Source organism: Haemaphysalis longicornis, unplaced genomic scaffold (assembly GCF_048455015.1).
Source record: "Haemaphysalis longicornis isolate Haplotype H1 unplaced genomic scaffold, Haemaphysalis longicornis Haplotype H1 scaffold_9, whole genome shotgun sequence".
In the NCBI taxonomy this organism is placed as follows: Eukaryota; Metazoa; Arthropoda; class Arachnida; order Ixodida; family Ixodidae; genus Haemaphysalis; species Haemaphysalis longicornis.
In genome coordinates, this window is record NW_027526460.1 from 10838519 (window position 1) to 10855073 (window position 16555).

General features: G+C 44.7%; 1 protein-coding gene across 1 annotated transcript in view; it reads right to left on the minus strand.

Moving 5' to 3' along the window:
- LOC144152504 (MFS-type transporter SLC18B1-like) overlaps nt 1-8957 on the minus strand; it is a 31823-nt gene extending 22866 nt beyond the window's left edge. The window contains exons 1-3 of the mRNA XM_077683789.1: nt 8817-8957; nt 1685-1783; nt 750-838 (exon numbers count right to left, since the gene is read on the minus strand). Of these exons, the coding sequence (XP_077539915.1) occupies nt 750-838; nt 1685-1783; nt 8817-8888 (260 nt within the window). The 5' untranslated portion in view covers nt 8889-8957. The remainder of the gene's footprint in view (nt 1-749; nt 839-1684; nt 1784-8816) is intronic.
- Between the last annotated feature and the right edge of the window lie 7598 nt (nt 8958-16555).

The following is a 16555-nucleotide window of genomic DNA, read 5'->3' on the forward strand; positions in this document are numbered from 1 at the left end:
GCCGCCATTGCGCATGGCCAGGAGTTGGCCAGCAGTGCGTGGTCCTTTGTAAGCCTATACACATCTGCGGGCAAGTGCTACGCCTAGTAAGCAGTGGATGACTTTGGTATGTGAGAATTTCGGTTGATTATGTAGACGTCGAAGCTAAATATGAATTGGTGTGGCTGCGTTCAGGTTTATCCTACTGACGGGACAAGATAACTAAAACTCGTTGTGCGCCGAGTTGAGCATTCCGATCGATGACATTTTCCTTGAGTTTCTGTCCACAACAGATGCACGATGTCTCAAATCTGTTCATTTTCTTTTCCATTCAATTTCTTTGCTTTCACGCTCACTGCGCCGTAGGTCATTTTAGCAGCCGCTTTGCTGCTACAGACGCCGGACACTGGTTTTCTCGCTCAGTGCGCATTTTAATGCTATCGGAATTAATATGTATTGATCATTTGGTTAGTAAAATGACCTCAGGGTCCTCTTCTGCAAAACAAAAATTCGCATAAACCCTTAACACCACGCTAACACGCTGTACTACCACATGAATGAACAGAAAGTAGGCACTACGTGCTAGAGATGCCGGCTGGTTAGCTTGCTTACAGCTTGCTTAATCAGAGAGTTTATTCTATTTTTACTGGGAAAGACTAGCTGCCATTTTTTTTGTCCTTTCAAGGTACACTTTAGAAAGCAATGCGCTACAAAACACCGGCAGTTCATACAGTTTCCAATCGCTCACTGGGTTGAGGCAAGCACCACACCTTTCCGCTGCTACGAATGGCGCTGGCGCCATGACAAGGTACGCAGCACATGATAGGCACTGTCCCAAGACCATGCACCAGCAGTCTCCCTGCAATAGAAGGTTACAGCATCACTGCAACTTGTTAGTGGTTGTTGGCATGCGAAAGATACAGCTTGCGACATGTTGCTCTGTTATTTCTTTTAATATGGAGAGCTTAATTAATTTCAACTACGAGATACGTTGGTCTTCAAGAGAAAACGGCTTAAAGATGGTGGACGAAATACGGATGCCGGGAACTTGGAGGAAGCCTTCCGCATCCGATTATGTATTAATAGCTATAATGCATAAACAAAGTAAACATCAGCCAGAAGGAAGACGCACAGAAGCTTTGCGCTGGTGACGAAGCAGTAAGGAACATATTATATAATGCTTATCTAGAATGCTAGCTGCTATGTTTTGTGAAGAGGAGTAGTTGGACTGACAGCTTAGTCGCCGTAGCGCTTTCGCTCTTTCAGACAAATAAACACCCTAGAAGCTTTTGATTTGCTCACGGCTTTGATAACGACCTTAAAGCTTTCAATATTGCCCTCTGTGTCGGAAATTTTACAGGGCTCAACATGGATGCTGCTCCCGACGTCGAACATTTGTGAAGTTCTTGCACACCCAGGATCGCCTAAAGCGACAGCGCCCGGATAACTGGCTCGCTGAATCAAAAATGAATGTAACGCACTGGGCTACCTTGTGCACGAAGTCACACAGCATTTGATCATTTTTCCTCGTCATCACAATACTTGGGACTTGTCTGGCCTTCGCACAGCCTCTAACATGGATACTCGTCGAGTGTGGTTCAACTTATTTTTGATACTGCTTTATTCTATTAGATTACTTTTCATTAATCATCAGGAACATGTTTTTCTCGAAACCAAATATTGTAAGAAAAAGTACGCACGCTACCTTGAAGTGTGAAATAATTCCTGCGATGACGCATCCACAAGCGTAGAGTCCGTATTGAACAGTATAAATCATGCCGATCTCAGAACTAGTCAATCCAAACTAGAAGTGTAAAGAAACATAACAGTTTCGACTGTCTACCAGGTCCGAGTGTTTCTTTTTTTTAAAGTTAAATCTTGGATATACACCAGTAAGCTAATTATTAGCAAATAAGTGCAAATAAATAGCCATTTGGATAGATAAGAAGTCAAATCAACAACAAGGTCAACCTAAGGTCAAATTCGTATTTTATCGTCAACAGAAGTTTCTATGTTAATTTGGCTCGGCGTGCACGTTATTGTTAAGACATTATCTGAAACAAACTTAATTTATGAGCGAGAACTCAGCAGCTGAACTGAGGATTGAGGCACAGCCTAGGTGGCTAACCCCCACAAAAAAGTTCCTTTTTTTCTGTCTACCTTGCACGTTTTTGGTATCTATTTCCCCATTCTGTTGCTCGCATGAATGTGTAGATTGGAGAAAAAATACAGGTTTGCGTATATGGGAAGGACCACTGTGAGCTGGCACAAAAGACATCTCTCTTTTAACACGAAAGTGTTTAATTCAGGGATACACAAACGTTTGAGTCACGTCATATCCGTCACGGAAGTGACGCCAGTAAAAACGAAGCAAGCGGCCTGAGAAGGGTGCACCCCTGCACACAGGGTCTTCTTGCGGGGAAGCAACCTTTAGAACCAAAGAGTACGTTATAGTTAGGGTTGTTCGTTTTCGGGTTTTATATTTTTACACAAAAGTGTTTTATGTCGGGATACACCAAGATATCCGTCGCGGAAATGACGCCAGAGCACCTTTGCTGAAGCGACCCGCCAGCAGGACGTCGCTCGCCAAACACACCCACAAGACAGCCGCCGACCCGCAAATCACGCTCAGCTGCGGATTTCGCTGCACATTTCATTTTCGTGTTTTACCGATTTCCATAACAGAGGAATCAACCACATTTTTAATTTTCGTGGTCACCCAAATATACAACACCCCCGCCCGCTGGTGTCTTTTTGCCGCAAGTACATTCTAAGGCGATCCCATGGTTCAGCTCCACCGCAATGCACCGGAGTAACGATTTCGTGCCGCGAATGAAGCGAATTCGTCGAAAGACAACAACGCACATACAATATTTGACTGACAAATGTGGTCTGCGCAGCGGCATTGTGCAATGCAGAGCATCATGCTGGCGTGATGCCATACCACAGACTGAACGTTTGAGTTAAATCGTGTGCACGACATCATCATTCGCCGACATATAATGGTTGGTGTATGAACTGGTCAATCGAATGCGTCGTGGTGAAGCATTGGAGTGTAGAACGTTTGGGTTGGACGAGTTGGTTAAAAGAAGAAGGCTTGGCCTAACAGCCAAGCCAAGACAGCGACAGCCGGGATGGATAACGTGCAAGTGGCTCGGATACTCTCTCTTTGACACAAGCTGCGGGAACTAGCATAAACTTGGTGAACGAATTCTTTTACAAACGAAATATCATCAGAAATGGACATGGCAAAGTACCAACGCTTCAAAAAAAAAAATAACCAACAACAAAATGAAGGAAACTCACGCTAACGCGTTAGAGTTGTAGGTAGCGAAGCCGTACGCAACCTTCACGACCATCACGAAGGATTAAGTGCATGATTGCAGTCAATTTGCTTCTTCTTCGCTGCCGCAACTACCCTTACTCCATCATTTTCGCTATAAATGGGAGCTTTCTTCATTTTTTTTTGGAAGTGATAATCATTGGACATCAGACTGGAGGGGCCTACGCTATGAAGTGTGCTTGTCGTTCCGAGCAAGTTTTGCCACGATTACGGCGAACGCTGGAGTCTTTCTCGTTCCGAGCAAATGTTTCCATGATTACGGCGAACGCCGCAGCTTTTTGGTCATTCTTAGCCAATCTCCCTTGGTGGGTATGAGGCTTGCAAACGTGGGCCGCGGACGCCGGGCGGTCGCCGTGAGGCGCGCACTCACCAGCGCTTGGCATTTTCTTGGTTGTTTATAGTCCCGGGCGGTCACCGCAATCTTAGCCAATCTCCCTAAGCTAAATATGCTTGGCTTGACAAACATGCGCCGGGGACGCTGGGCGGTCGTCACGAGGCACGGACACACGAGCGCTTGGCATTTTATTGGCTTTGTTAACTGCGGGGTGGTCACCTCGAGGCCTGCGCTCACGTGCGCGTGTTCCGCAGTTTTTTGGTATTTTTAAATGCAGACACAAAAAATTACGACTTACTAAACAGCTTAGCCACTAATAACTGATGTTGACTTTATTTTAAGTGACAACCCAGGGATTGAACAAGACGTGAAGGTGCTAGCAAGGATTCAGAGCAGCGATCATAGGATGGCCACGTGCGAAGTATTTGTTTATTTTTTTATTCAAAATACCCCTGAATTCCCTCTGTGGGAGGGTATATAACAGTAAAAGAACAGTGCAAACAAAAACTAGGATCTTATAGGTAAAAGAAGTAAATACAAGATGGTGCAAGAAAAAATAAATGTACAGGAAAAAATAACAAAAATTAAAAAAAGACACTTATACACGCCTACGAAAACACTTTTTAGTGACGTTAAGATGCCATGTTAGTACGTATTAGTTCTTAAAAATTTCATTGAATCAATTAAAGTTGCAATATGAGTGGACAAGGCACCGCAATCAATAATTCTGCGAGGCATTGCGAATATCTATAAATGTGGCATTTTACACGTGTTATATTTAAGGCATGGTCTCGTCGGGGGAGAAATGGACGGTGGCGAAAAAAATAAATCAGCTTGAAGTGAAGAGTGATGGCGCAGTTTATGAAACGATGATAAACGGGATAGTTTAGGCCGAGGTGATAGGATTGGTTATGATGCGCGAAGTTTGAGAGCCCTGTTATGACGTGAATAATCTGAAAAGATGAAACGAACGGCACAATTTTGAAGGGATTCAATTTTGGTCAACTAAATAAGCTTTGTCTCAAATCAGCTTTGTCGCAAGGCTGAATCTCAAAAGAGAGAGAGAAGGAAACTTGGGAAAAGTAAGAAACCCAGCATACAGTCAGTCAGAGTCAGCACTGAGGAATTTAAAATAGCCCCTCAAAATTAATTCTCGTTTCTAACAGAAGAGAACTAGGATAGTGTAGGAATGCTAAATGACAACCTAACAACTGCAATCACAGGATTAGCAGCAGCTGTGGGAGAAGCAGCATGTAGGAAACGAACTGCGAAACTAGCTCAGAAATCAAAAGAACTAATTGCGAAATGTAAGAAGATGAAACTTCCGAGTACGTATGATAAAGTTGAATTAGCATAATTGTAGAAGCTAATTAATAGAAGTAAAACAAACGTCATTCTGGCGTACAACATGGTAGTGATCGAGGAAACTATAGAAATAGGAGGTAGCTAATCATCAGCAAAACCAGAATGTACGCACTCAGAGACGAACACGGCAACATTACGCACAGCATAGACGAGGTAATATAAGTCGCACAGCGATTCTACAGCAGGCTTTACGCAAAAGTCGTTAGATCAGAGGAAACTGCTGAGTTAACAAGATTAGCTTGCGTTGTCCCACTAGGAAGTAAACAGGAAAAAGAAAATGCTTTGAATGGCATGAAAAGAGGAAAAGCTTCACGTGACGATGGCATGGCCGTGGATATTTTAAAAGCAGGCGGATATGTTCTACTGGAAAAGCTTGCTGTACAATTTTCAGAAGGCTTAAGCACTCTAGAAGTTCCCACAGCCGGGAAAAACGTAAATACAATTCTGATTCGCAAGAAGGAAGATAGCAAAGACCTCAAGAATCAAAGACCCACCAGCCTACTCTTGGTTGTATACGCCTCGAGCTTCACGATCGCTGCGCCGCCTGCCGCCGCTTCTCCGCGGCGTTGACGGGATTAGCGCTGCGTGACTGATAGGGGCTCGTGCAGTGTTTTGGTTCTATTTCGCTTCTTTCCGCCTTTCCGCGCCCTAAAAAAACTTATGGTGACGACTATAGGCAAAGAGTACGTTTAGGTCACTTAAAAAGCAGCTGCGTCTTCGTAGAGTACGCGATCGCCTGCAAGACCTACCCGGGGACGCGGTTCTGCGCGCTTCGTTCTGCCGCTCTTCCGGGGTCGGCGACGGCAGCAACATATCACCCATGTCACCTCCAAAACATCAGGCACAAATGAATTCTACTGACGCCTCGTTTAGACCTGATACCGGCACAATGAGAGGTTGGCTTCATTTTGCAGCGTGAACAACGAATGAGGCTTCGTTTCGCATATATACGCCGCAGAAAAATATGTTTCGGGGATGTGATTACCCAATCCCGGACAATAACTTATGCATTTTATAAGAATATAAACCATGCGAAAATGTAAAGTATATTCCAAGCCTGTGCGTCGTTAAATATGTGCCCACACACGCCATATAGCAAGAACCAAGGAAATGAAACCACAGAAAAATAAATGCGGAATTTAGAAACATAATAGCTCTAACGGAAACGAAAAAAAAAAAAAACGGTGCAGCTTCTGGCATGCTAAAGACGTTCGTCTAAACTTAAGCCAAGATTTCGCGAGAAATCGGTCGAGGGGGGGGCGGAGAGGGGGACGCCGTGTACAAATGCGGAGCGGAATGAAGCAATGAACGTTTTAGCAGAGTCCTTCAATGCTTTTGAAGGACTCTGGTTTTAGTAATCCCACACATAAATCTCGCGTTCACTTTCCTTTTGTTTTTCTACTTCAACGAAGAGCTGATCGTACGGCGGACGCATTTTTGGAAGTATACAGGGTAGGCTGTTCAACAAGCGATGAAATGTGTCGTTGGAAGAGTGTGGTATGTGATGAGGTCCTCTGATTTCAGTTTCTGGTTTATTCTGCAGGCTCCCTGTGCCATATGACGATATTTCGAAGAAGCATTTAGTCGCGGACGCGGATTATATTGTAAGCCCGTCTCCGCGCTGCTCGCAGACGATATATGTAGCAAATGAAGGTCTGCGGGCGCGCACCTCACGACAAGACGACTCTGTCGTGTGCTGATCCCCGAGTATAATTATGCATTGTCCATCGTACTTTTGTTGAATATTCCCGAAATTAACACAGACTGGCTTGTAAATGGTGGTGATCAATATCTGAGGTATAATATTGGCAAACGTAACTGGTGTGCTGTCAGGTATGAGTGCTCCGCTGATTATGTAAGCGCACAAAACCGATTTAAATCGTAGTGTATAGCCGTAGCATGACCATCTGAGGAATCGGTGGTTACGGAGACACGGCTAGTAAATTCAGGTCAGTGTAACTACAATCGGCTCCACCATACGCCGGTTCCGCGACGCTGGCCTGTGACACACACCTGGCGCTATGCAGACCGAAAATACCTCACTAAGATCGCGTCGGAAACATTTACACTCTCGTAAACACACCCCATTTGCGAACAGAGTGACTGCTCCACACAAACATGAATTTCAAACGCCCACAAACGCTAAATCTCAGTCGTGAACGTGCCGCAAAAGCAGCGGCGGCACTGGGGAGCGGGGCGCGGATTCCCGCGCCTGCTTTCGAAACGGGCCGCTAGGGGGATTTCAGTGGCGCCCCTACAGGCCGCGCTCGAGGCGTATACAAACGGTTTACCAAAGCCGTAGTTTATCGAATGTGACAGCCTAGATTCGTAGAAAACCGGAGAGCACGCTGGATTTAGGAAAGGATACTCAACAATGTACCACTTCTATGTCTCTAGTCACGTTAGAAATTGTGCGGAAAAATCTGCGGAGTTCAGTAAGCCCCTTTACATGATCGTTTTAGACTAGGAAAAACCGTTCAATTCCGTAAACACCGCATTAGTGCTTGAAGCGTTGAAAGACCAAGGAATAGAGGAGACCTACATAAAACTCATAGACGACAAAAAATGTACGGGTAGGATGATCCTTCACAAGAAAAGCGAAAAGTTCCTGATCAGAATGGGAGTACGACCGGGAGATAACGTCTCGCCAAAACTATTCACACCGTGTCTGGAGGGGGTATTCAGGAAGCTTGACTGGGACAATGCAGGATTACGAATAAACGGGGAATACCTGAACCATTTGAGGTTTGCAGACGACATCGTCTCGAGGAACTACACGTTCAAGGAACTCAATGCTCGAGGAACTACGATAAGAAAGCTTGGTAGTGGGGCTGCAGATAAATATAAATTAATCTAAACATGTCGAAAGCGCCCTCTTCATACTAGGAAGCGCAATGCTAGAACAAGTCGAAGAATATAACTGCCTCGCACAACTTGTCAGTGCGAACCCGAACCAGAGGAAAGAATGCAACGCAGAATAGGTATGGGTTGGGGTTCACTCGGCGGGCACTCCGGAATAATGAAAAGCAAGATTTAAAAAAAGAATATACAACCAATGCATCCTCTGTCATGTCATATGTACCGGAAACTTGGCGCCTTACCACACAACTGGAAAGCAAACTTAGGTTGCCCCCAACGGGCCATGGAACGAATAATTATCGGAGTGACACTTAGGGACAGGAAGCGGGCTTCCTGGCCCAGTGAACAAACTCGAGTGGATGGTATCAAAGTTGCAATATAGAAAAAAGAAATTGACTTGCGCTGGCCATGTAATGAGATGAACCGACAACCGGTGGGGCACCAGGGTAACGGAGTGGATACCAAGAGATGGTTCTAGAAGAAGGGGTAGGCCATTAACCAGATGAAGGGATGAAATAAAGAAATTCGGAGGCAAAGAATGGACTCGAGCAGCGCAGGACAGGAGCGGCTGGAGGTCAATGGGAGAGGCCTTCGGCCCGCAGTGGACCTAACTAGGCTGTTGTTGTTGATGATGATGATAAAAATGCGTAGTATGGAAGGTGGTGGGGAGTGCGAGACAGCGGCTAACTTTCTTGTGCGAGACAGCGGCTAACTTTCTTGTACTTAGCAATGGGCTTAGATAATGATTGCTCGTTTGTTTGCATGTTATTTGATACAGTTCTTCCACAAGTACTGTGTCGGGTCACAGGCCAAAGGCAAATACATGCCTGGCGGGGTCCTGCCGCCTTAGAATATAACTAGAAAACCCGTAATGAAGAAGCCAACTCCTTCATACGCAGCATCCTCTTGGCACAGGAAAAAAATAAGTTGTTATACTTTTGTGAGACTTGGCTCCAGGGTCGGTTCGTTGAATCCGACAATTATCCACACCATCGTCACTGAGAGCATGTCGGCCAGGAATACGGGATCGAGAAGCAGCCACCAGTAGTTGAAGCTTGCTTCTTCCACGCTAAGGACCTCGTCCTTATTTTCTGCAAGAAACGTTTTTGCGATGTGTTACTATGCGGCACTTTGGAAGCAGTCTTCAGAATAATGTCATTGCCAAGAGTCATTTGAAAGCCCAATCGGGAAATATTACGAGGAAGCGCTATCAAAGGTTACGGCGTTCGCTATTCTTGTGCTATTTCGTGCGCGCGTTCACTGCGCGCCCTCACCAGAAACCCGAGCTTTCGCTCGACAAACTTGGTTCAACCACATTCAACTACGGCCGAGTTTATGGATTTGGTTGCATGCATATATCGTCTCCGAGACGCAAAACTCTTTCTTATGGATCACCGCCGTCAGCGCTCTAGAGAAGCAGAATTTGCTCTTACATTTCGCCCATTTTTTGGGTCACCTGGATGTCGTGTGCTAAAAAATTTTTTTAAAGACGATAGCTTTTCTTGGGCCACTTTAACGAGAAAATTTTCGTCTGTCTGTATGCCTGCCTGTCCGTCTGTCACTCGATTGAGCCAGCCGGCCAAAGCAACACAGATGCTGCGCAATAGTCTTATATACTCACAGCCAAATCTAAACGTCTAATTCCGGTGTCAATGTTCATTGTTGTCAACATTGTTGAACAAGAACAAGACATCAGGCTAATATGAGGCAGGTAATCAATACACGAGTGATACTTGCAGTGTTCTTTTATTTAAAAATTCATGGATGCTTGCTTTTTGCCATACATCAACTGCAGAAAACCGTCGCCTGCTGTTGTCCGCGCTTCTTGGCGGAATTCTAAAAAATCAAACGGCAACAGCAACAAAGGTTCCACTAGATAGGTCCCGCGTTCCGCTTGGAGCGCTCGTGGAGTAAGGCAACGGGGTTCTATAAACTTTGTAGTCGGGTGCCTCGATTCACGCGCGGCTCCGCCGTACGGCAGCGCTGGCATCGAGGCACCTGACTTGGAGCAGTGGAACTCGGTAAATTTAAATTGACTTGAGCAAACCTTTTGCGCGTTACCTTGGAAGGAACGGGAAGGGAGAGGAACAGCATGAGAGGTCAGCGGGAAAGATAAGGGATGCATTTACTTGCCAGAGGCGTTAGTCGACTATCGTCTTTCGTCGACGCGTTTGCAATGTTTGATGATGTATTGCAAATCAAAATGTATTCCCTTCTTGGTAAACAAAGTTGAATTGAATTGAAAAAAAAAGGGGCGAATACGGGACCAATTTTCTACCTATGCTCATTTTTACTGCAGTTTTTTTTTGAGCTCGCGCTCTTTGTTTTACGCTCCGAAGAATCCCCAGCGCAAATTGTGGGGAATTTTGATGTCAAACATATCGTTTGACTCAAAAGTTCAGCCTGCGCTGTGCGACATCATGCAATACAAGCATGACGTTCTGTATTGGGCAGCGCTAATTCACAGTTTTCATTTTTAAGTTTAATTGTATGTACAGTTATGGACAAATTAAATGCGACCACTAAAATTTGAACCCTTACACGCAAAATTGAAAAATACTGTTCGTTGAGGTTCAATAATGGCGCGATATTGGCAATTTGGAAAGCCACATTTCGCAATTTTATTCTTGTAACTCAGCCACGCGTCATTCTGACTTGCAAAGAAAGAAATCGCGCTATTTGTGCCTTCTGGTTCGCATTTCCTTTCCTTTGCCCATGAATGTACGTCGCTGCTATGCTCCGAGTTTGCTTTACTGGCGAAATATATTGGTCACTCTTGTGCATATCGCGGAGGTTGAACTACGGGATATCCTTAGAGTGCACGAGCCCCCTCAAAAACAAATCAGATATCGACTACTTCGAAGATCTTAAGGCAAATCTTTAGAAAAAAAAAGATCACCTGAATAACTATCACTGTCGAGGCTTCGCCGGAGAATCGCAATGATGGGCAAAGTGAAAACGGTAATGATGCCAATGGTGAAGAATGGAAAAGGGTACTCCCAGAGCTGTCGCAAGATGAAGAGAAATAATCAACCCTCATTGTAATCAGCAATCATTTTTCTAGAACAAAAGAGGGCTACAATTTCGAATGCAAATAAAACAGACTTGAGTTATTCCCCCTTACAGACAAACCAGTTCATTAGCCGAGCGCAATGACAAAAAAATTAAATCCGTTCCACTCAATGTGAAAGCTTTCGGAAGTGCAGAGCAGTAATTCACCATAACGGCACTGCTGTCATCAAATGCATTTCAAATTTCCCGCCTTCTCAGTGCTCGCGTGCCCCCTCTGCGCCAGCAGGAGTTCTGTTCTTTTTGCGCTTTTTTAAATTTCGTATTGGAGCTGTTTTGCGTCATTTCGAACGCGTAATTTTTTCTTGCGCGGCTGGAGCGCTCCTGCGTCATTTCGAATGCGCCATTTTTTTCTTGCGCGGATCGTAAAAACCAACCCAACGAGTGTTCCTAACTAAATGAACGCGGGGGCTGCCGGTTATATACACAGATTTTGCCTGAAATGTACCAGCAGTTTTCTTTGCGCTAAACGACGGGGAAAAGTTTGACAAGCGGCAGCGGTTCACGAGGTTGTAATGGTTGTGGATACTTAAACCGCGTGGTTTTTCGAAGCCTCAGCGTGACTCCCTGACGCCGGTACACAAGGCTTTACTTAGGTTCGTTATCTGGCCGCGCCGCCTGATTCCGGCAGTCGCATCGACCGTTAGAGAGCTAACACGACAAGGCGAGCCCATAAAGTGCTCTGCACTTAAAATGTGATCCTCTCTGTGACATTGGGCATTGCAGAGCGTCATGGAATTGCATTGCGGGATGCCACAGCACTAACCTGATTTTGGATCAAATTGTGTGCCCGACATGCCATTCGCCTAAATTTTGATGTTGGCTGCTTGGTTAATTTGGTCAGTCGAGTGGTCTGTGGTGAAGCTTAAACACGTGATTGTCTTCCAGTGTAAGGTCAGAGTATTGGCAGGTTATTGTAGATAAACAGAGTAGCACTATCAACGATCGCATTCATCCTGTCAATCATAGTGCTGCCCTTGTCAACGTGTTTATCTGCTAATCGCCAGTACAGAGGGCGTTTGACGCTTTAATCGCATTAATAATTTAGAAAAATATTTTGACAGGCGAGGGACCAATGACAATGTGGTCATCCCGTCACTTGGCAGAGTTCTCAAACTTGAGCATTAGGAGTGGAAAGGTATCATCGGTCGATCGGTCTGTATGATGTATTGAATAACCAATTAATTTCCTTAGGGTGAAGTTCTAGCAGGTGAATATTTCAAATTTTTGTTTTCATTAACGGCGTTCAGTGTAACAATACCTACTAGCGTAATTAAAATTAGACGACGGGTTTTCACATCAGCTGATATGTCGCACCTAGCCCATCGTAGATGTTTTTTGCTACGAGCATAAACTGTTCATTAGTCTTGCAAGATGCAGTCGAGTCTGAATAATTCGAAGTCGCCGAATTAGAATTTTTGATTAATGGGAAAGGATGTTCTGGTCCTGTCAATTTCACATGCAATTCAGTAGAAGAAATCGCTAGTTAAGTCGAAGCTAAAACCAATATATCGCTTAATTGCAAAATATTTTCAATAAAAAGCATCGAGATGATCGCCATACCTCGATAAAATTCGACATCTTTAAGCGACAAAACACCGCGTGTTTTGCGCTATGTGGGTACTGTCGCTAATGAGGCAGCCCACAGTCGTAAAGCAGCCGACACTCACGCCAGCTTGCGCATTTGTTTTCAGGTCCTCAACCTTCGTTATTGCGCACGGCTTCGTGTGAGCAGTGTGCGTGGTGGACTTTTAGGCTTCGAATTTATCGATAGATCTGAAATATCAAAGCAAACCGTGTCGCAAGCTTGAACTGTCGACTTACGTCGAGATTCTGAACCAAATCAAGACGGGAGACGTGTCTTGGACTAGTGGGAATGCTGTTATAGTGCTTTTTTTCGAAGTTGTTTGCTGTCCCGTGGACTTCGTAATAACGGGAGTCGACTGTATTAGCGAAACTATACAATGCGCAGGGATACGCCAGGGATTTTGTTTAAATCTAGTTTGTCTAAAACCTTTCTTTTGTCAAGTGCGCAAGCTTTGTCTAAGAATGATCTAAAATCAGAGATTTTGGACGGAGCGTACAGAGTGCAAGAGGAATAACATTCGCGAGTTTTCAATTGAGGCGTGTGGTTCGGCCTAAACCAAAAGCCCGGAACTTTTTTCACATATGCGGCATGATTTCGCTTTGCAAAAATGAAGTGGAAAAAGCTACCATACTTTGTTAAGAACGCCCCGTACATGTGTATATCTGCATGTACAACAATAGAGAGCGGTCGTTCTGAGAACATTTTACACTCTAGCATCATAAAGCCTGCGTATCAAGAGCTAATAAAGGGGCATAAAAATAGCGGCAAACACTCCTAGAAACGATTTATTAAATGCCATAACACTTGATCTTTTTGCAGTATCCTAAGTGGAAAGTAGCTGCTCATGAAGAACTTGGTCATTGGTATGTGACGTTGAAATTTCATTTAACATAACTCTGAATGCCCATATAGTGTTTCAGTAGTTCACTTAAGAAATATAGTTACGAGAATACAACAAAAGCAGGCACGTAAAACTGCTTGTTTGTTACTCACGTCTATTAAGATGCCTCCCAAGTAAAAACCGGCCATGCTTCCAGTTCCCCAAAGAAATTCTAGGCCACCCTGAAAATGACAATACGGGAAGTTATCCCCAGCAAAGGAATCGACAAAAATAACATCAGAAGCTCCCAAGTGGTAATGGTCGAATAAACGCTTCAGCCGTTCATCTATACTAAGAGCCCCTTCAAAGCCGCGTCCATTTTTTTACACAAATGCATTGCGGAGAAGACATTGTGTGCAGGCGCCGCATAAGCAATGCAACACGAAAATATTAAGTACGAAGAATATTGTATGAAGTACCTTCATCAGGCCCCATGTATGCGCTACAAAGCACCACACTAACTCACTTTAAAGTCGACTTCACTACTACACACAATGACTTTGCTTGGAACACATCTTTTCCGGGCAGTATAAGCAGTCTAGCTGTCTAATATGAAAATATGAAGGCCCTGGGGCCTTATGTGAAACACCTCTATAAAACCCCGTGTATCCATATGACGTGGTTGTACACCGAACCAATTTAAAGTGAGCTGTATTACTACATACAAGTGCATTGATGGGAATACATGGGCAATATAAGCGTTCTTACATGAAAATATGAATGCCTGAAACCCATTAATAATGACAATTTTATATGCGGCGAAAATGTGACACGTCAAGCGCTCGAGAAGGACAGTGGGATTCGCCCGTTAATTCTAGACAGAAATGCCTAAGTATTCAAATATTTCAAGGCAAGAAAGCACGCGTGGGACTTAGGCAAGCCCATAAACCAAAGACAACCGCACGTAAGCTATGCTTATGACACCAAGAAAGAGAAATTTGTCACTGGGAAACATACATGGGCGCAAAATTAGGAATAAGATCATCGAAGTGTAAGTTCAGGTGATATGAGTTCCACAAAGATGACGAAAAAAATTTTCAAGGAAACACTCACGATAACGATACCGCTGTCTTCTCCAAATTTTGTTGTGACAACTGTAAACATGCCCACAAGGTACATGTTGTTGCTGGCTCCTCCGATGGTAACAGCCGCCAATGATGTGCCGAGGAATGCGTTTCCTTCTTGTATCCAATACAGAGAGCTGAGAATGAACACGTGAAAGGGTTCAGAATTATGTTGCTCAGCATTCGTTTTATTTTTACTGCAGCTGTAACAAAGCTAATAGCTTAGTGTAACGGTGCGTGGTCCCAAGCTAGCGAAAGAAAGATTCGCGTTATTAGCTTTCGGCAGGTTGGTGCTTGAACATGCCTGAAATTTTGGGGGCCAATGTTTTTTGGCACGCTCACCTAAGCTGTGTTAATATTGCGCAATTAGGTTTTAGTTTCCAGTCAAGCATTATGCAGGGCTGAACTCTTCGGCCTCATTAAAGAACTCTCTCTATCTCTGTCTGTTTCTCTCTCTCTCCCTCTCTTCTGAAGAATCATTTTAAGTGCAGAGCACTTTATGGGCTCGCCTTGTCGTCGTAGCTCGTTAACGGTAGATGCGAGGGCCGGAATCAGGCGGCGTAGCGAGATAATAACGGACCCAAGTAGAGCCTGATATACCGTCATCAGCGGGTCACGCTGAGGCTTCAAAAACCAAAAGGTTTAAATAGTCAGGACCGTTCGAACCTCGGGAACGGCAGGCGCTTGTCGTACATCTCCCCGTTGTTTAGCGCAAAGAAAACTGCAGGTGCATTTCAGGCAAAATCTATGCACGTAACCGGCAGCCCCCGCGTTCATGTAGTTAAGATGGCTCGTTGGGTTGGTTTTTACGATAGTAAGCAGAAAAAGCGGCTACGCAGGAAAAAAAATGGCGTGTTCCAAATGCCGCAGAAAGACTCAAGCCGCGCAAGAAAAAAATGGGACGTTCGAAATGCCGCAGGAAGGCTCCAGCCGCGCAATAAAAAAATAACGCGTTCGGAATGACGCAAAACAGCTCCAGCATACGAAATTAAAGCAAGCAGAAAAAACAGAACTCCCGCTGGCGCAGTCTCAGGCAGGTGCGCGCGAGCACTGCGAAGGCGGGTAATTTGAAATGCATTGGGTGGCTGCAGTGAGCGGATAACGGCGCTGCAACCCATTATGGCGAATAACTGCTCTGCACTTCCGACAGCTTTCAGATTGAGTGGAACGGCTTTAATTTTTTTCAGTTTTTCTAGATTGCTTTGGGAACTATGGGGAAGAGAGGCTAAGAGAGGGGCTAAAGGAATATGCTAACTTAAAACCATAGCCAATCAGGCATTAAGGCACAAAATATCGTAAAGCCTAGGAGAAGGAACTGAAATATCTGTACACAGGTATGAATTTGGCAGTAAAGGAATGAAGACATGGTGGAGGGAAATAAGTTGGCTACCTTGGTCAGATATGTGGAAAGCATTCCGACACCCTATTTGTTGATCGCAGGCAACTCATGTAAAAATTGCGGTGGCACTACACTCCAGGAGCCCCCGTAGGGCGCCTTGTCCACAATGCTCCAGACCGACCAATTGAAGTGGCCTATACTCGGAAACGAGTTAATAACGGCAATAGTTAATGCGCGGTATCACTCCGCCTAAGCGACGAACCCGGATGTCAACGGGCGTGCGTGTTTTGAAAGGAGATTGCTGTGAATGCATGATATCGTCTGCCTCTTCTGACGTAGATTTTTTGTCGTAGCTGCAGTAGTTTAAAAGCTTATCGAGGCCTAAAAAATCATGAAAACGCAGACCGCTAGTGCCATGTTCAAAATATTCCCAGTAACGCACTACTTTCGCCGCGCGGAGTAACACCCGGCTGCGATGATGAGGCACAGCGGAAACTTCCGTTGCCATTCTTAAGTTGTACCCTAGTATAGTGTGCAAATTCGACGAATGAAGACGCTGAACATTAGGTTAAACGAAGAAGGGGCATCTGCGCAGAGAAATTGCGAATAGAAAAGCGCCATTCACGCCTTGTGTGTGTCCCTACGCACATGCACTTTTTTAGCCAAATCATTAGTCGGACATCTTCATTCGCCAAATTTGCACACTTTGTCACTAGAATTACTTATTCTGGAGTG